Source organism: Mus caroli, unplaced genomic scaffold (assembly GCF_978045245.1).
Source record: "Mus caroli unplaced genomic scaffold, Mus_caroli_1 scaffold_5, whole genome shotgun sequence".
Classification (NCBI taxonomy): Eukaryota; Metazoa; Chordata; class Mammalia; order Rodentia; family Muridae; genus Mus; species Mus caroli.
In genome coordinates this window covers 29,425,668-29,446,602 of record NW_028227260.1, presented here as the reverse complement: position 1 = coordinate 29,446,602, position 20,935 = coordinate 29,425,668, and the positions used below count along the sequence as shown (strand labels likewise).

Sequence of the window (20,935 nt, the reverse complement as noted above, 5' to 3'; positions counted from 1 at the left end):
CTCTTTTCATTGGCGAGTGCAACAGCCTTCTCCTTGCTCTGATCTGGGGGTTTGTGGATGTAGAAGGGAGGTGGGTGGGTGAAGAGTTTGGCCACAGTCTTCCTTCTGCGCTTCACACACACCACCGGGTCGTGGACGCGCAAACACACACACCACACACACACACCACACCACACACACACACACACACACACACACACACACAAACGCGCGCGCTCGCGCGCCTGCTCAGGCCCCTTCTCCCTGTGCCTTCCATCAAGATGACAGGGTGCTGGAGAAAAGGCTGCTGGAATCAGCTGGTAGGTACAGTAGTAATCTGAACCCCACCCACCCACTGCCTTTGCTTGCTCGGGTTTCTCTGGTCACTCCTGCCAGGGGAGAAAACATGTAAGCGCGCCTCCAGAGGAGGGGCACGGGGAGTTGGGAGTGGCGGGGGCAGCGGAAGGTGAGCCTAGGAAGGTGGCCCAGCGCCCCTTCTGCCCGGCCCCTCCCCGTGCTCCCGTAGGGTGTCAGCCTCGGCTCCGCTTGCCCCCACTCCACCCTCCTTTCGAAGGGATTGCCTTTTTTTTTTCCTCTGCGGCGGCGGAAATGACAGTGTGGTGCTGCGGTGGTGTCATGGTGCTGCCTCTGGACCGAGAGGCGAAAACTCTTTAAGTTTAGCCCGGGAGACCTAGACGCGGGAACGTTGCGGTCTCCGTGCTGTCCCCCGTGGGGCGCGCGGGCTGGCGGATCCCGGCTGTTGCGCGGCGGCGGCGGCGGCGGCCGCAGCGGCGAAGGCGGGCGGCGGCCTAGAGTGGTGGTGGCGGCGGCGGCGGCAGCGACAGCGGCCCGGGAGCTTGCACGGGAGCCCGAGCCAGCTTGCTGCGGAGGCCAGCGAGCGCCCGGCGCTCCCCGGCGCGCGTAGGAGATGGCTGGCACCCGGGAACAATATGGGTAAAACGCGTCCCCTCGCCGAGGCCCGTGGGGTGGTGGTGGTGGTGGGGTGGGTAGTGTCGCCGCCCGCGCCGGGCTTGGCCCCAGCTGGCTCCTGCTGCTCTTCAGGTGCCGCCGGGGCTGGAGCTGGCCGAGGACACTTGGGCTTGGGGGGGGGGTAAGAGGGGGGAGACGGGGTCCAGGCGGCAATGGCAGGGCCCCGGTTGTCTGTCACACTGTTGTGACCCGGGCTTCTGCCGCTGCCCTCGTGGGAAGGAGTTTGCACTCCTAGATCCCAGGCTGGGGAATGGCCCGAGGCCTCCCGCTTCGCCAGGCCGAGCAGGGAGAAAGCAGTGGAGCGGCTCTGCTCTCGTGGCGCCTAGGCGCAAGTCTGGGAAAGGGCGCAGCCGCCTTCCCACGCTCCCGCAATCCACGGCGTCCTCGGCCCGGGCGGCGCCCCTAGGTCGGCGGTTGGCTCAGTGCTGCTGGCGCAGCAGCCTGAGATTCTGTGGACACCCTGCGAGCGGGAATCCAGGGAGAAACTTAATTCTCCCTCCCCTTTTCCTCCCTGCTGGGGAAACGATCTTCAGGTCTCTGTCTGGGCGGTTCTTTATTTCTGGCCTAGCTGTGAAAGCAGCCCCGTAGGGGGGAGAGGGAAAACTTGAGTGTGTCCATAGGACACACTGCGACTGAAGCAGGGACAGGGGAACCTTTTCCATTCCGGGCTCGTAAAAATTACTGGAACATTACTGGTGATGAGCTGGCTTGGGTTGTTTCGCACTTCACGTGCAGCATAGTATTTATTTATTTATTTATTTATTTATTTATTTAAGAGGCATTTCGATTTAGAGGAGGAAATTAGGATCCAGGGATGGTTGAACTCTTCACTTTCCCCACTCTTCCACACTCCTTAGGTACTGTCTCTATTCTGCCTCTTCTTCCTGCCTCACATTCAAGCCCCCACATCTCCCACCAGAGTTCCTGCACTCTCAGCTTTTCTCTGTCAACCTGTGCACATCCCAGCAAAGCAGCTTCTTGCTTTTCTATCACTTTGATTTTTTTGGGAAGATTTTGGAGGGTGGGGCTGCTGAATGGCATTAGTTGTGTGTCTCTAAGGAGGAGTATTTATGAAGCAAGACATTGGAAACTGTAATAGTACACAACTATTGTGTGGGGATTAATTAATCCGATTCTCGATTTGGACCACAAGGGCTGACTTTAATCCCATTCCATTTCCTCTCTGAAATCGAATCAGATCTCTGACACTATTCCAATAGAAGATGGAGTTGCCAAATGGAGAGTTCACATTCTTGCTCACTTCTGCCTGGGGAGCTTTTGCTGTACCCTAGATTCCTATCCCAGCATCTCCACCTTTTTTTTTTTAACCTTCTCCTCTCTGCTCATCACTGCCCCAAGGGAGAATCAATCTTTGCTATTTTTATATATTCCTGCTCAATCAATTAGCTTAACACAGACTCATAATATGAATTAGATTTCTCGTGATTGTTCCTTACAAAACTCGTTTCATGTGGTTGAAACACAAGCCTGGAAGCCAAGAAGATCAGAGAGTTCATTCCAGATGTGACATTGCATTGGCTTTACGGCCTTTAGACATTTGTATGACCTCTTTTTCACAGTTGCTGCACTTGCATAAAAGGCATAATATTGTGTACTGGGTATTGTGAGTATTGGCTTGGTCCTTTGAAGATAAAAGGATTCTATAAACCTCAGCATTATACTCTTCAATGAAAGCACTTCATTTATCCTTTATTGGGTTACTGGATTGACTGGGTATAAATGGGAACACTAATTTACAGGAACCCTAATTTGCCATTATTAGTTCCCTTGAGATTCAAATTGTCATTGTAATTTAGATCTTAAGTCAATTTGTTTCATAAATGTATATGCAACTGAATGGAAACATATATACAATTAGGCATAGAAAGTAATGGTGATGATTTTAAGTCGAGTCATAAATCATATTGATTACACTTTACCCTAACAATGTGAGTCAGACTCATTTGAATATTCAACCTCACCCATTTTTTTTTAGTCTACATGGGGGAAGTTAGTTAATGACCAATAAAAGTGACATAGATACATTTAGGTCTGGCTATATAAGCACAACTAGCACCTAGCAGCAGTGAGTCAATATTTTTCAAAGCACCTTTAATGTACAGAAGCCTCTGCTGGCTGTGTTGAGTGAGGACCTGCCCTTGACCCATTATTTTGGGCTCATATTTGCCCAATGCTAAACTCTACTTACAGTTCCATGGCTCCATGGCTAGGATGCAGTCAGGGTGTGTGATGTGTGGAGTAGGGAGAGAGGGTTATGGCACATGAAGAGCTGTCTCTCCAATTTACTTTCATGACTACTGGGATTCCTGCCTAGCATGTTGTACCTTGCAAGACCACTTTTGAGAGGCACTTGCTGCAAATGAGTGGCTTGGTTGCTTCACAAACATATCATCTGAACAGCGCAAATTGACTTAGATAAAATTGGTTTGGTTAATCCCTCCTCTAAAAGCAGGGCAACTTGCTCCAACTTGCAAGTCTTAAAATAGTGCCAGTGGAGTGTCATAATTGCATCCAAGTAGTGTTCTGAGTGGTGAGCCTTTCCATTCTCTCCTCCCATAAAATCTGCTGACACCACAATTAGGAAGGAAACTACAGAAGAATGCTTTTTGAATCATTGGCTTGATGAGGAGTGAAGAATACTGTCTCTGGTTGTCAGGTTTCCCTTAGAAGTAGACTTTCTCTTCCTTAACATGGATGTAGAGCCCCTAAAGACAAAGACAGGGATGTGGCACACAGTTATGTCTCAGATGGCAGTTTTTAGAGATAACTACTTGTCTGTCATTCAGTTTTTATAGAGCTTGCTAAATTTCTAGATGTTAGCAATGGGACTCAGCTGCTAGAGGAGGCCCGAGGGTGTCTGAGGGTGCTCCAATTCCATTTAGTATTGACTTTTTGTTCTGTCTTCTGTGCAAAAGAAAGCTGTGTCTATGACATGCCTCCTTAAGCAGAGGGTCCTGACTCGACACACTCTATCATTAAAGTATGAGGTATGATATGTTTATGATGGATAGAATAAGACACTCACTTAAATTTTTACAGTTATTTATTTGTGTGAATGTGTGTGCATATGAGCATGCATGTGTGCCATAGAATACAAGCAGAGGTTAGAGGAAAACTTGTGGAAATCTACTCTTTTCTTCCACTGCATCAGTGTTTTGGATCAAACTCCAGACACCAGTCTTGGTTGTCAGCAAGTTTACTCGCTGAGCAGTTTCACTAGCCCTAAATATAGTCACTTTTTTGAAAATTGGATACAAAGTATGATATTGTGCTGTGTGTATTTCTGGATCCTCAACAAATACAGTGTTCATCACTGAGCGGTAACAGAGGAGGCTAGAAAAGTGCTTCTCTGTGTGTTGAGTCACAGCATCAAGTGAGAAGTTCAGATGACTGGGGTGGCAAGAAAAGACAATCCCACTCTATTGTCTGCCCTGTGCAGACTATTAGTGCCCCTTCTCACTTCTCACCTTCAAGGGCCAAGAATCCTGTCGCCATCCATTTTCATAGATTAAAACTGCAGAAAGTTTTCTGTGGACTGTAGAAGGCTGTGCTCTGTGGCTTTTTCTGTCTGCTACCTTTTTTATCTTTTTTTCTTCATGACCATAAAATCACATAACATTTTTGATAATCAGACTTCCAGAAAGCCTATAAACATGGCAGAGGCATTTGGGGAAAAGAAGTGACACCATCCCACCATCACTTTCTCCATGTGCTATTTGTCTGAATAGAGTATATACACTACGATGTTGGTTTAGTGTAACTGGGTTAGAAAAGTGTGGGTTCTTGTTTCTCCACCGCACCCTGACTGCCTGACCTTGGGCTTTGTCTTAGCCTCTTTCTGCAGGTCAGACTCCTCTGGTTGATGATGAACAGTATCCTCTGGCTCTGAATCATCCTCTTACAGAGACCAGATGATCTGATAAAAAAAAAAAACCCATTCTATAATGACAACTCTTCCTGAAACCTAAACTCCTAATATTTTGCAATTTGCTCTGATAGGAACATAATGTGCAGGCATGGAAGACAGTGCTGACTTAGGAGAGCAAAGTGTGTGTGTGTGTGTGTGTGTGTGTGTGTGTGTACAGTCCAGAGATAGAAAAATGGTTTATAGTTCAGATTCCTCTATCACTGCATCTGTAGCCTTTTGTTCAGTGTTGCTAGGATCCATGCGGTTCCCAGGAGAGTGGAAGCTTGATTTTCAAATAGGCCTCTGTTTTCTGTCTCTTGTTACTGATCAGAACTTGGGGTCCTCACAGCCTAACATTCAATAGAGTGTCCTACATACATATATTACAAGTTTTATTATAGAAAAGTAGAAATGACTGCCCATCCCAGTAGGACACTAAATACTTTAAAAATCACCAGATTTAAAAATGCATCATTGAAAAAACAGAGGATTGGAAGTTCAGTCTTAAAATGGATGAAAATTTGCACTAGTAGCCTAGGTGAATAAGGTTCTTCTTCATTTGTTCCTCGGGCTTATAGCTCTGCCAGTGTAATCTGCATTATGAATCATACTTAAAATTCTTGTCAAATATTTTAAGTTACCTCAGCAAATCCATTTTTGGTTACCTTGATTAATCATTTTTAAATAATATTTTTATTCTGTGAAATCTTTATACATTTTACAATGTATTTTGATCACACTTTCATTAATCTTTTGTATTTTAGGCAGATTGGGACTTTTGGTCTTGTTATTTTGATATTCATTTTAATATTTATGATGACTGAATTATATAAAATGCTCAAAGTGGTAGGTTTAGGAGCCATTTATTAGAGGGGAATAGCATTCAATTCTTGAACTATAAAATACTATGTAGGCCTTAATGCCTATTAGTCAGGAACTGGATCAGTTCTCTGTCCTAGCCAGTAATCAACCTCCAGTTCTGAGGTCTCTCAATGTATGATGACAGCCTAAAAGAAAACACTAGAGGGGCTGGAGAGATTGCTCACTGGTTAAGAGCACTGACTCCATTCCTAGCACCCACATGGCAGCTCACAGTTGTCTGTAACTCCACTATCTGACACCCTCACAGAGACATACATGCAGGCAAAACACCAATGCACATAAAAATAAAAATAAATGAATAAATTGTTTAAAAACAAAACAAAACAAAGAGAAACTAGAAATAATTCTTCCCTCAGGAGGACCATATGGGAAGCTAAATGTTAAGACATGTGAGCATCAGTTAGAACTGTGGTTTTCCTGGGATTGTGTGGAAAAGTATGACTGCTTTCTTTCATGTCAATTACATTTGTGATGAATTTCCAAGTGTTTCTAGCTTGTCAAAAACTGTTCTGGGTGTATCATATCAGGTATGAATGCATGATGTATGTAAATGTAATTTTAAAACAGGTTAATTTATCTCCTCATGGGATTGTCACAAGAGTATATGCAGTGCATACAGTGGGGGCTTCTGATCTAAAAGAGAAAGAGGCTATGGTTCAAAGAATTTAAATATTTTACCTAGCATCATAAGCTAGTACTGTTAGATAGAAAACTTTAAGAACACTTTAGTAAAAGAATGAAAGAGTGGTTTTTAAATATATATGTAACTATACTATATAAATAGATACACTATATAAATATATTATTATTTTAACTAATTATAGTCATTGACTACCTACCTAACCTCCATTTTGCCTTCTATTCTGAGTTCTCATCATATAGAATATAAAGAAGTTTATGCATTGGCTACCTTTATGTCAGATTTCTTTTCTTACAGCTGCTGTGGAACCCAAGCTGGCTTTGAAATAATTATGTAGATCAGGATGTCCCTGAACTAAGTTGTGATCCTCCTGTCTCAGCCTTCCAAGTTCTGGGCTTACAGCCATGTACGAACATTCAAGGATCTTTTCTGAACTTGAATGAGCCATCTACTTTTCAAAATGTTCTTGGATTTGGCAGTTTTCTTTTTCAGGTCCAGAAGCAGTTTTCATTGGTTGAGACTCACAAGGCATTCCTCTCCCCTTTAGTTGTTCACTGGAAAGTTTGATAAATCTCCCTGAGGTACTACAAGTAAAAACATCTACTACACTTCCCATTAGCTTAGACAAAGGACAGCCATACACCTTGCCCATCTCTAGTTGTCTTGGTGGCAGTGCTTACCACTTCTTAGCCTTCCTAGTTACTTTGGTAAAGAAGAGTCATGTTTTGAAGAGCTAGTTTATAGCATCCAAGATATCTTATTTGCATGGTAATAAATAGAAAGAACTCTATAATAATAGGATATCTGATCTAGAAGGCATCTTAGAGGAATATCTGGTGATTCTAGTTCAACTTGAACAGCATCTTGCACTTGAAGAAAGAGACTAAGCCAGGACTTGTTTGTTCCTACTCCAAGGAAGATGTATCGTTTCTGGTATTCTAAGAAAAGTCTCATGGGAAGTTAATGCTAATACCCTGAAAGGTTAAAGCTAATATCCCAAAGAATATTTTTTGTATTATTTTTAAAGATAAAAATCTAGCTCTTTTCTCAATCTATAGAACAAAGGTCAGGCTTAGTTTCATATTTGTGGCTTTTCTGGGAAGAAGGGTAGACAATAGCTCCCCAGGGAGAGAGTAAGAGTCCAGAGCATACTCAGAAGATCTGGAATGTGAAAACTAGATAGGCTATTAGCTGTTGGGATAAGTAGGCATTTAGTTATGTTCAAATGGCATTTGAAATAATAGAATTCTGTCAAGTGCAGATCACAGCTGCTTGATCATAACTCTTGATCAGAGTTAGCTAATGCTAGATTTGGAGGGCAATACTTGAATCAATTTTTCATCTTGTAAGTGCAAAACGTGTTATGTTTTGAAATCATAACCACTTTCATTGAAGCATGTCCTCTTCCTTTTAGGTAGGAGTGATGGTGCATGACTGTAATTTAAGCACTGAAAGGCAAAGGGAAGAGGATTGAGCTTAGTCCAGGTTACTCAGTGAGCCTCTGTCTCAAAAGAAAGAGAAAGTGGGGGAGGGAGAGGCAAGCTCTTTTTGCGTTTCTATATAGGCACACAGCATTTTAATGCCTCACCAATAAGTCTCCTTTTGTTGGTAACCTCATCCTTCCCCTCTCTTCCTACTTCTTAAAAAAGCTCAAACTGAAAAGAATAGACTGTGAAGATAAACTATGCAGGACGAATCTTCTAGTAGAAAGAGCAAAACCATACATGTCTGTTTACACACCAGTAACTAAATTATTTGGAACGGAACTCCAAAGGTTGTAGGCATAAAGATAGTTATTTCTTGATATGTCAATTGTTTCTACCATTTTGTATATTTCCTTAATTCATTTATGACAAGCCATGTGTTTTCTAGAGAAAGCTTCATGATTATCAGTCATTGGTCATACTCGATCAGATTCACATTCTTTTGCTGTCCTTACAGCCTTCTAAATCAAAGATCTGCAATCCTCAAAACTTTCTGAAGTTGCAACACCTTCTTGTTTTCTTTTTGTTGTGTCCCTTCCTCTGCTAAAAGTATTTTTGTGACGTAGGTAGGAATTACGTGTTTTTAGCAACAATTTAAATATTTTTAAGTAAATAAGAACTGAGGCTTAAGAATTTTCTGACACTCATTGACAGGTTGTAGATGTCTCCGAGCATTGCAAGACCAAGATAGGGAACCAGCGACTTAGAAAAAAAGAAATAAGCTATTCAAGCTGGGAGCGATGATGCTTGTCTGCAATTCCAGCACTAAGCAGGTGGAGCAGGGGAATCAGGAGTTCAAGGTACCTAGTGAGTTCAAGGCCTGCTGAGATACATGAGACCCTAGCTGGAAAAAAAGTATTAAAAACAAATAGAAGTAAGCAATCCAGTAGAGTTTATGGGCACTACATAATCACACAATTTGCAATACATTGATACCATATAGTAGTTAGCTATATTAAGTCTGGAGTTTGATCTGACTTTGAATCTCTTTTTAAAGACTGAGATGTGGTTCACATATCATAATAGTCACCATTTAAAAGTATACAGTCAAGTGGTTTTTAATATAGTAAAAAACTTGTGCACCCATTACCACTGTCTAACTCCAGAATACTGTCGAAATTCCAGAAAGAAAGTCCATACATATTCGTACTTACACCCACTCCTTCCCTCTTTTAGACCTTGGCTACTATTATGCTTTCTGTTCCTATGAGTTTCCCTATTCTAGGAATTTCATATAAAGGGAATCACACAATATACTACTTTCTGTACTGGTTTCTTTCATTTGGAAATATATTTTAAAGGATTGTCCATATCGCAGGTTCTATCAGTACTCCATTCATTTTTATAGCCAAATAATACTGTATCATAAGGATAAACCATGTTTTGATTTTTCATATATCAGACGATGTGGTTTGGTTGTTTCTCCCTTGGCTACTATGAATATTGCTGCCATGAACATTGGTGTGCATGAGCTTTTGAATAAACACATTTTTAAAAAAAATTATTCAGTATAGACCTAGGAGTGGAATAGCTTGATCAGATGGCAACTTCACATTTAACTCTGGAGGAAATGCCAAACTATTTCCCAAAGCAGCTGCACCATTTTGCATTTGTACTAGTAATATATGAGGGATTCAATTTCTCCACATCCTGGCAGACACCTGCTACTTTCCCTTTCTGTTTGTTTGCTTTGTATTATTACAGCTATTCTAGTGTGTTTATTTGGTTTGCATTTCCCTAATGGCTGATGATGTTGGATATCTTTTCATGTGCTTACTGGCTACTTGTTTATCTTCTTTGGAAGATCCTTTACCTTTTCATTCTGCTGATGCTGTAGTTTCTAGCCCTAAAGGTTTAAATTTAGATGAAGTAGCATTTATCTGTATTGGTTGTTTGTGATTTTGCTGTGATCTAAAAAAAAAAAAAAAAAAAAAATCCTGTTGTCTAACCTAAGGCATGTCAGATTTACAGGAATCTTTTCCTCTAAGACTTTTGCTGTTTTGATTCATAGACCATTTTCCTGTATTCATCTTTAGATTGAATGGGTTTTTTTTTTTTTGTAATCCAAGATCTCTCACTATGTAGTCCACAGTGTCCTTGAACTTGTTCTGATGATCCTCCTGTCCCCACCTCTCAAGTGTTGGGATTGCAGGCATACACTACCATGCCTACCTAGTTTTAATGATTTTTCTATGTCATAATAAATATAGCTTTCTAACTTCATTTCTTGTGCATGTTGGGATGAAGTTTTCCCAGAACTATTTGTTGAAATTCTTCTTTTTTTTTTGCTGAATTATCCTGGAACCTTTGTCAAAAACGAGTTGGTTATAAATATACAGGCTTGTTTCTAGAGGCTTTTATTTTTTTCTACGTTTGACTATTTATTGTGCTATTTGCAAGCAAGTATGACCTTGGACAAATTACTTTCTTTGTCATGCTAGCACTTATTTTTTTTAAAGAAAACTCTAAAAACAATAATTGGTATTGTACTGATGCTTAGCTAGTAATAGAGGTAGGGAAATGGATGCTAGTTTCAGGCAGGCTAGAACAGCACTAATGAGAATCAGGGGCCCTAATGAATAAACAAATGTTTGAGGAACTTGCAAAAAGTATCCAGTCCCTCAAATTGGCTAATGATGTTACTGTGTCACAATAAAACAAATGGAGTGTCAGGCGTGGTAGTGTATGCCAACCACCCCATCCTTTGTGGGGAGGAAACAGGATGATCAGGCATTAGAAGTCAATGATCTTAACCAATTGAACTTATTGCAGTTATGTTAAAATAAAATAAGGTGTGGCTCATTTAAGTAATTTTCTGCATTTTATCTATCCTTTCTGTTTTTTTCTTTTGTTTTTCTTTATGTTAGACTTTACTGTTATGGAGACCTCCAAGAGTCCTTTGAAAGCTTTGAACAATCCTCTTCTGGTAACAAATGGCATTCACACACTGCAGACATTTATTTCTAGGAGGTCCAGAAACCTCTAGTTAAAGATTCCTTCTTTGACCTTATATAAGGCCATTGTGACCTAGAGTGTGTTTCCCTAAGTTTAATTTCATAGTGAGGTTCAAGGGTCATATTGATTTGGGAACACATTTTAGGGATTCATATGAAATCGAAGAGATACTTCTCCATATCTTCTTCCCTCTTAAGACTGGGAAGCTGTGGCACCTTAACGGAACATGTAAACTCGACTTTCTGCAATGTCTGAGCAACCTGGGTAGTTTTCGACACAGGCATTGTGGAATGCTTGAAGCTCTGAAAGGGGTTGTAGTAGAAGTACAGTGTCAGATGAAGATAGTCTTAAAGGAAGGAGTCGGAAAGAGGCAGAGGGTTCAGAGGGACAGAGAGACAAAAATAGAAGCGGAAGCCGGCCATTTAGAAACTCTCTTGTAAATAGTTAAGATAACTTCAGTGAAGGAGGTGAGATGATAGAATAAAGGTGTAGGAGACAAAGCACAGGCATTGGCATGAGAGTGATTTCAGTTCTGGGTTTGTGTGTTTCTGGTTGACTTACTAATGACTCTGTGCCTCATTTTCCTAAGTCTATGATGGGTCTAATAATGATCCCATATTCACAGTCCTGAAAGAATTTAATGTACATAAAGTGCTTAACATAGCACTCAGAACACATATAAATAATCAATATGTGCCTTCTTATGTTTGCTCTGAGCAATACATTATTGGCCATTATTTAATACCAGTTTTGTGCCAGGCATCATCATGCTATGAATAAAAATACAAAATTGTTGTGGTTCTCCAGGAGAGGAGAGAATTAGTAGGAAATACATATATGCTAATGTGAATGTTCTAGAAACCCCCAGTATTTGAAGTAATAAACACTTTCTAGGATTGGATGATAACATTCACCATTTAAGGAAACCTTGCATTTTTTTGCAAGGATGGTCAGAGAGTGTTATTTCATTTGAGCCAATGTTTAATTTGACTATCAGATGAAATTATCTAAGGAAATAGTCCTACCCTGTGTGGGAGTTGTAATCTTCTCTAAAGGCATACAATTATAAGGTCCCTCTTCAGACATATGGATGAATGTGCTTAAGTAACTGAAAATCATAAAATAAAATTATCACATGTCTCAGTCTTTAAAATGTAGCTAAACAAACCTTTGAACCTACTAACCTAAGTGGGAGTGGCTGCCTTATAAAGAAAACCCTCCCCATTTATAGCCCAATTTACTGTAGGATGTTCATTAAATACCTGGTTAGTTCGGTACATTGAATGGGTTTGATTTAGAAACATCCTTTGTGAATGCATTTATTTTACTTAAGTGCTAGATATAATTGTACTCAATATTGGTGATTCCCATGAGAGGGTTATGCACATATTACTACTCACTGACAATATTTGAACAAATACCAGTGGAAGAATCAAATTTTCAGGTCCTGATGAAGATTTCTAATGCTAGTGAGATGAACAAGACTCCTCACAATCAAGAGAAGCCCTTCTCTCTCGTATTAATAGAACCAACAGTTTCATCCAGGGAGGCAGGCTTTCTATTTGTCCTTAGTGAGAGCTAACTTAGAATATCAAAGACTCATAGCAATATCTTTATGTCCAAGTCTGAAACGACTGTGAGAAAATGGAGAGAGTGACAGACTCGTTAGCACTGTCATTTGGGGCATTTCTTTTACTCTCTGGTCTGCATGAAAATGAAAGTTACCAGATTGAAAGTTTTCTGGCAGTTCAACTCACAATTTCCAGATAGATCTTGAGTTTTATCTAGTCATGTTTTAGAAAGCATGAATAAAAAACACCCGGGAGACGAGTTTTTGTTTTTTGTTTTTGTTTGTTTTGTTTTTTTAAACAGGCAGGTGCTAGCTGAACAATCTGTAACAATAAAAACAAACAGACAGACAGAAGCTGGACGAGCACTTGTTACAGATTAAGTCCACAGTTGGAATTCTTCCCTACCCAACTTGACCAAATTAAGGAGTTTTCAGAGGTCAGGGTTTGAGAAAGCGAAATGGAAAGGCATAATATCATCTTTTGTCTTAAATGACTCAGCTTATTAGAGATAGGATGAAACAGATCTCCATGTGTGCTAATATAAAGTAATTCAAGTTCATAGTCTGGAGGAAAATGTATTATTCCGCACTGAAACTGCATTTTCCCAAAGCTGTCTGTCTTTTTTTTTTTTTTTCTCTCCATGCAGGCACTTAGAATGGAATCATTTCAGGAAAGAGAGAGCTAGTTTGAAATATAGCCTTGTTTTCCTTCCACTGGATGTAAAATAGGAGCAGCCTGTATATCTTGCCTTGACATGAAATAGAGTACAATATTGGAGAATAGGGATTGAGAAATTTGTAGGGCCTCCAACTCATCACAGTCTCAGAGAAGAGATGCCAATGGAGAATTTAGGAGGAAATGGTCCATGCTGAGTGTGGGAGCTGGAATGGTAATGGTAATGGTAATCAGGAAACCAAGACATAGAGGTAGCCCCTTGCTTCTGTTTATTGGTGAAGGAAAACAAAACAAAACTAAAACAAAACAGAACAAAACAAAACCCAGGCAAGTGTCTAAACGAAGGTTTGAAGGAGAGTAGGGTGCAGAAAGGCTTCCTGATTAATTTTCCAATAATCCCTATTGCTTAAGTGTCCCTAGGGAGTCTATCAGGCCGAAAGTCTCCCTTGGTTACAATATAATTATTCTGCAATCACTTTTCCTTCAGAAATGCTTAGTGACTCTTACTTTGTGTTACTTGCAGGTGAGAGCCCAGCCTCTGCGGTTCTTAATGCCTCAGCAGGATTATTTTCACTAAAGATGGAAACACTGGAGTCAGAATTGACCTGTCCAATCTGCCTCGAGTTGTTTGAAGACCCTCTTCTGCTTCCTTGTGCTCACAGCCTATGTTTTAGCTGTGCCCACCGCATCTTGGTCTCAAGCTGCAGCTCTGGTGAATCCATTGAACCCATTACTGCTTTCCAGTGTCCTACATGCAGGTATGTTATCTCACTGAATCACCGGGGCCTGGATGGCCTCAAGAGGAATGTGACCCTGCAGAACATTATTGATCGATTCCAGAAGGCTTCAGTCAGTGGGCCCAATTCTCCAAGTGAGAGCCGCCGGGAGAGGACTTACAGGCCTAGCTCCGCCATGTCGAGTGAGAGAATTGCATGTCAATTCTGTGAGCAGGACCCTCCGAGAGATGCTGTAAAGACATGCATCACCTGTGAGGTCTCCTACTGTGACCGTTGCCTTCGGGCCACACACCCCAACAAGAAACCTTTCACCAGCCATCGCCTGGTGGAACCAGTTTCAGACACACATCTTCGAGGGATTACCTGCCTGGACCACGAGAACGAGAAGGTGAACATGTACTGTGTATCTGATGATCAATTGATCTGTGCCTTATGCAAACTGGTGGGTCGTCACCGAGACCATCAGGTCGCTTCTCTGAATGATCGATTTGAGAAACTAAAGGTAAGCAGTATTTGCTCCCTCACAATTTTGATTTAGTACATAGTTGTACAGGTAGCAAGGTCCCCAATATACTGGGTCACTTTTTCTATAGGTCAAATAAGTCAAGTTATTTTCATAGAGAATAACCTACTCACTGCAAGTTTTCCCTGGGACTTAGATATTACATAAGGCTGCTTGTAGTTCTGGGGAAGTGCAATTCACAAGGGTAACAGCAGCCTTTCTCATCTGTGACACATTGTGCATTATATATCTTTGCTATGATCTCCCCACCTTGTCTTTTTAGTATGTGAGTACGTACCTGTGTAGGTGTACTGAAATTAGCATGTGTGTTAATTTGCATACATTTGGCTGGGTCTCTATGGAGGTGTGGGTGGAAGTGTCTGAGTATATCTATGCAGATGAGAGATTTGTGGAGGACATTAGTATATGCATGTGTTTGCAAGGTCTGGGGATGCGACTCAGTGATAGAGTGCTTGCATAGCAAGTGTCAAGTCCCTGGGTTCTAGTACCATTTCTGCAAGAAACAACAACGACGACAAAATACCTCATCAGTACCGGCAAAGAAAGCAGTGTTGCAAATTGCCAGTGAGCACTTCACTTAGAGCTAATTCTTACACCAATAGATCACCAAATCAGGAGGTGTGGTCAAACTCCTGAGCTAAAAGTGGTGAGTTTGTGCCTAGGTTTGCAGGTTCCATCTTACAAGTCTCCAGGCCTTTGTGTTCAGTGGGCGGGGTTTATGAAGTTATGTTAAATACTATTTATTGGCAAGCCCAAGTGCCTGGTTTTGAAAGGCCTTTTACCTTACTTTGGTGGTCACAAATGTCAGATGTAGCCAACTGTTGGGTTCCTATTGCTTTCCTGATATGTGGTATAAGTTTTCTCAAGAAGGGAGCTACTTAACATAGATTCCTGACTAAATCAAATGTTCAGTGCTGGCTTTGGCATCACACATACTAAACTTGGAATGACAGAAAATTAATTGGCATGGCCCCAGTACAAGGATGACACACAAATTTGGGAAGCATCCCATATTTTGCAAATCAGAATATATTGTGTGGAAAAAGTATTTCCAATTTAAAAAGCTTAAATTTGTTAAGTTTAAATGTTAAATGTCTTGGGACTTTTGGAAAACTAAAACTTGTAATGTCTGTTAGATGCTGTTATATACAATTAAAGGCATAATTGCCCACATTTCTGTATAATTTAAAACAATTGTTATTTCTGCAATGAATATTATATCATCACATATTTAATTATGTATTCATTATAAAATAAAATGAAACTTAACAAAATAAAATGTTTAAATGAATAGTAAGATTACCACCCCCAAATAGAACCTAAGTCTACATAAGCCAGGCTAGAAGGAAGGTCCCAATAGCATGGAGGGAGGTGGGAAAGTAATGGAGGCTTTTCTTCTGTTAGAATCTGGTGAACTTATTCAAATTTACATGGAAATTAGTGTTGGTAAGGGAAGCAGCAGTCAGAATAGATCCACGATCTTGTCTGTAATTTACTGCACACAATATTTAGAGCATCACACTTACAATGGTTTGCGCCTCTTTTGATAATGAATTGTTTCCAACATGTCACCTTCTCTCAGCTTTTTGGTTAAGAGCAAGTGTATACCTAATGTATGTAAGACTCGATGTCAATGTTTTTATTTCAGCGAAGGTGTAACTTTGATTCTTGTGGGGCTCCAGAGGGTAATATTATTGCCTTAAAGTCTTAGAATCATCCAATTGTTAGGCCAAGCACCTGGTCTAGTGCAAACCTTGCATTTTAAAGTTTCATACATTGAGACTTTCTTCCACTAAGTGACGTGGTAAATGTTAACAGACCTGTTTAGTAATTGCACTGGCACTGAAAAGCAGTCTCCGGGCAGAGTCAACTATCTTTTTTTAACTGCTGTTTCCCCTCTGAAACTAACTTTATGCTCCAGCAACTACACATCCCGTAGGTAGGTCCATGATTAGCAGCCTCAGGAAGAGGACATAATTTTATAACTTTCAGCTTCACAATGGCAAAAGGTAGGGGTGGGAGTAAGAAGAGTGGGGGACATGGAGAGGATGGAGTAATCACTGCCAAATATTTTCAGGTGTTAGGATCATAATAAGGCATTGGCTTTGAAAAATCTTCCACACAGAAATACCAGCATCCATATGTACTGCTGAGATAACAAAGAGACTGAGGAGAATAAGCCTGTGTCTAGAGAACACTGGCTATTCCAGAATAGCGGAAAACATGGGGGGATAGATCAAGCAGATTTGGCAGTATACAGCTATAGTTCTAGTCTCCTGGCTGGGAAAATACAAGTGTATTTTATAAAAAGATGTCTTGGTCTGTGACTAATCAGTAATTTTTGGAGAAAGAGTGGCTATATTTTTTATAGTTTTCCCCCCTTAATTTTTAGGAAATGTGCAGAAAAATCTGTTTATAAATTAAGTGGAAACTATTTTTGTTCATTTTTGGACGGAGACTGGAAACATCTGAATCATTCCCAACTGTGTGGTTTGTTATGTTGTCTGAAAAGGAAAAGGGAGTACACACACACACACACACACACACTCTTGTGAGTAAGAGAGAGGGATGAGGAAGGGAAGGCAGGAGAGAAAAAGGGAGGTGAGGAATTTCCTCCACCAGTGCCGAGTGGGAAAGGGGATTATTATTATTATTTTTATCATTTGCTGCTCATTTCAATTTTACCCTCACAACTCTCAATTTTGCCAGCTTCATCTACTCGGGTGAACTTCCTAACCGCATACAAAATGTCCAGTCTGGCTTTTTTTCCCCTCTACTTTCACCAGTGTTGTTCTCTTGGCTTGCTTAGGAACTCTACCCGCTCTTTAGAGCTCAAGCCAAACCCCACAAGTCTGCTCTAATACACTACAGAGACATTTTAAATGCCTTGAGGCCAGATACAATGTTTTTTTTTCTCACTATCCTTTTTTTGTGTTTGTCAAACACATACATAGTGCCTCTTTAAGAAATCCAAAGAAATTAGGTCTTCATAATGACATGGGGGTTTTGTTTATTTGTTTGTTCTTTTTTTTGAGGCAAAGTTTTGATTTTGCTTTTGTTTGTTTGTTTTTTATGTAACACAGTCTGACCTTGAACTCACATTCTTCCTGAATCTGATTCCTGGGTGCTAGGATTAGAGGCCAGAACCACTATGCCCAGTGTTAGAATTATGTTATAGGAAGTATATTAGTGCACCTGGTTTGATTTCGTTCTCATCTTAGTAGACATAAATCATTCTTGCCATTATGAATACCTTGGATGTCTAAAAATGTCTCCTGTGAACTACTGACAATTTTCAAACCCAGAGCGTGAGCAAATGTATGACATGTCCTTAATTTTAAGTGCCTATTCATTTTGATTACTGGATTTTCCAACTGCCTAACCCTATGATGACATCTGTATAAATCAGACGTGATTATTATAATTCTCTTTGAGAGCGATGTCTTCACATTTCCATGCCCACAGCCTGCCAAAAATGTAGCTGATAAAAAAACCAGGGGGGATGGAGGAATTTCCTGGAAGGGATAAACAAGCACATTTTCCTTTCCTCATTCTATTTCCTCTAATTCACCACTGCAAATCATTATTATATGTAGCTATATTTACATATCAAGACTCTTGTTATTACAGTATATTACCTGGAACTGGATTAAGTTTTTTCCATTGGAAAGTCTCTCTCTCTCTCTCTCTCTCTCTCTCTCTCTCTCTCTCTCTCTCTCACACACACACACACACACACACACACACACACACACAAATAAAAGTTGAGACAGAGCTAAACATTCCCAGACAAAGATTAAGGAGATATAAGACTTGGAGAATGTTCAAAGGAAAGCTACAGTAAAAGTTAAAAGGTTAGAAAGAAAGGTATTGTTGAATCACATCATTTTGATTACTGTCCTTCTTCCTACTCAGTCGCTCTGTTGTCCTGCCACTCACCTTCATTCTGCTTTTCCCAGTCAATTGTCTGTGCACCCACTTGACACCCACTTCTGTTGGCTAAGACAGATACTCTCTCAAGTATGTACCAGTAAGCATTTGATTACATCTGAACCAATATGAGTATGAATATAAACATGAGAGGATACATATCTTTATGAGAGACTGGGTTGGGAAGAGGGTATATTTGCATAAATATGTAGGCACTGTCATCTGCGAGGGTGTACATTTCTACATGAATCTGTGACTGAGAATGCCTGTGTGGAGCTGTATCGGTGTGCCTATCAATATGTGTCACTGTATATGAAGATGAACATCTGTGATATCTACTGACAAGTTGGGCAGGTGGAGATCATGAGTGTAAGACTTTCTGTAGGCACCTTAGGGAGGGTTAGAGTCTCAAGAATAACCTACCCTAAAGCTAGACCATACAAGGTTAAGGATCACTCTAATAAATGAGCCAGACCTCTATGCTAAATTAGAAAAATCTTCAGTATAAACCAGGGTGGGTTACTATAGATGAAAGGAGAGGTAAAACATTTTTATTGTATCTTATTTACTTGGGTCTAGAATAACTTGTTAAATATAGCAAGAAAAGCAGCACTCAATTTAATAAAATTTCTATCAAACTTAAATAAAAATGAAAAAATAGTTGGGATTTATGTTCGTTGAGGTATGGATAGTAATGGGTGAATGTGGATGGGAAGGCTAAAATCAAGGGGTTTCTCAGCTAACCCTGTCTTCACCCTTCAATTCTAGATCCTAAAGTTACAATTGCTTATAAAGCTGGCATCTCTGTTGTCTCTGAACTGTTCAAGACTTCTCCCCCATCATATGTATGTATAAATCTAGAACCAGGTATGGTGTTGAATGCCTGCAGTCTTAGTACTTGGGAGGTAGAGGAAGGAGGGTCAGGAGTTCAAGGTCATTCTTGGCTCATAGTGAGTTTGTGTACACCCTTGGATACATGAGGATGTGTTACAAACAAACAAACCATCAAAACCAAATAAAAACAACAGAAAAGCAAACACAGGCAAGGGCATGTTAGCATATGCCTAAATCTCAGCATTTGGGTGTAGTAAGGGGGTGGGGGGTCACTGCGAGTTTGAAGCCTGCCTGATCTACATAGTGAGTTCTGGACCAGCCAGGACTACATAGCAAGGCATGTCTCAAAGATAAGAAGACAGAACATGATTCTAAAATAGGCAAAAAAAAGTCTGAATAATTCTGTAAATGGCTATGTGGGTGTCTGAGTAAATGTATTTTCATTTCATCTTTACTAAAACTGCTTTCTAAGACTGATCTGAATCCTTGTTTTTTTACTTCCAAGACTTCATCGATTTCTCTGGCTCTGCACTCATGTAGTATTAATAGGAGCCTGTGCTGGAAGATATTTTCTGTTGTCATCTCTCTAGCTTAAGAGCAAGTTTAGCAAATAGAAACTCCAATTATGTGTGTTTCCCCTTTATGTTTTGAGGCTGTTTTGTCACTGGTCTTTTAGTCACTAGTGGCGGAGCTAAATAACTACTTTGAGCAGACTTCAAAAGATGATGGATGATTCAGATTACTCTCGGGTTGGTGAGAATCTTGTCTGTTACTACTGGACAAAGGAACTTATTACAGAAATATAATACATGTAAGGAAGCAAGAATTATTGAGGTTAGAGTAGTGACATTTGAAGATGGAAATATGGTAAAGTCTCTTAAGTCCACGAACATTTGATATAATGAGATAATGCCTCATTCTTTGTCTCAGTCAATGATATAAGAAACTTTAACTGTAGCACCGGGGGATTTGGATTAGAGAATTCTTTAATCATTTGACAATTAATGAACCCTTACTTTGTTTATTGAACATTTTAGACATTGTAGTGGGAGTGGGAGCTATAAGAAACAAGACACAGTCTTTGTCACAACTGGGGCTTTGAGCTTAGTAGGGAAGACAGACACATCAATTGAAAAATCCAATTCAGTTTGATTGCTAGCATGATAGAAATTTGCACAGGATGCTCTGAAACCCAGAGTTTAGAACAAGGAAAAGATGTCATCAGACTCAGAACTGAGAATTGGAGATGGATTTGTGTTCGAAGAAGGGTCAGATTGGAAAGACTCCACGAGGAAAGGACTGAATAGGACTTAATGAATGGCTACAGTGGTTTTAGATGGTCAAGAGACTTAAAGAAGAATGCTTGAATTGGGGATGTCTTCAAAAGAAAGGCACTGAAGACAGAAATAAAGAAGTTAGGAAGAGACAACATGTAATTATGGGTCATTCAACATTCTTTTGTCAAATATTCGCTGACCACCTATTAGATGCTAGGCAACAGAAAAGATGTTAAAGGGATAAACACAGCTTAATCCCAACCCTGGTAGAACAAGGAGAGACAGACAATTGAGAACATGGTTACAAAACAGTGTAAGCACAAGAAGTTATGAGAGCCGTGGAAGGACAGTAGGTTTTGGACTTCATTATTGGGGACTTGGGGCAAAGTCAGGGAATGAGGATGTTCTGCTTAAGAGAACAGAATGTGTTCAAACATCTGGCAGGTGGAACCAACGGAATGTTACAAGAACTGCAAGGGCAAGGATCTAGAAGGAATTGAAATTCAAGTTTTTCTTGTGGCTGAAAAATG

General features: G+C 40.4%; 1 protein-coding gene and 1 non-coding gene across 4 annotated transcripts in view; both read left to right on the top strand.

Annotated features, from left to right (window-relative positions):
- Positions 1-219: 219 nt before the first annotated feature.
- Mid2 (midline 2) overlaps positions 220-20,935 on the top strand; it is a 98,524-nt gene continuing 77,808 nt past the window's right edge. For 2 of the 3 annotated variants that reach the window (XM_021153074.3, XM_021153072.3), the window contains exons 1-2: positions 433-933; positions 13,628-14,343. In XM_021153074.3, the coding sequence (XP_021008733.1) occupies positions 930-933; positions 13,628-14,343 (720 nt within the window). In that variant the 5' untranslated portion in view covers positions 433-929. Of the gene's footprint in view, positions 300-432; positions 934-13,627; positions 14,344-20,935 lie in introns of those variants that run through there. The other variant, XM_029473305.2, reaches the window with a different exon arrangement.
- Positions 15,276-15,382, top strand: LOC115030136 (U6 spliceosomal RNA). Its single transcript, XR_003835761.1, has one exon. It is a non-coding gene; the product is annotated as a U6 spliceosomal RNA (small nuclear RNA).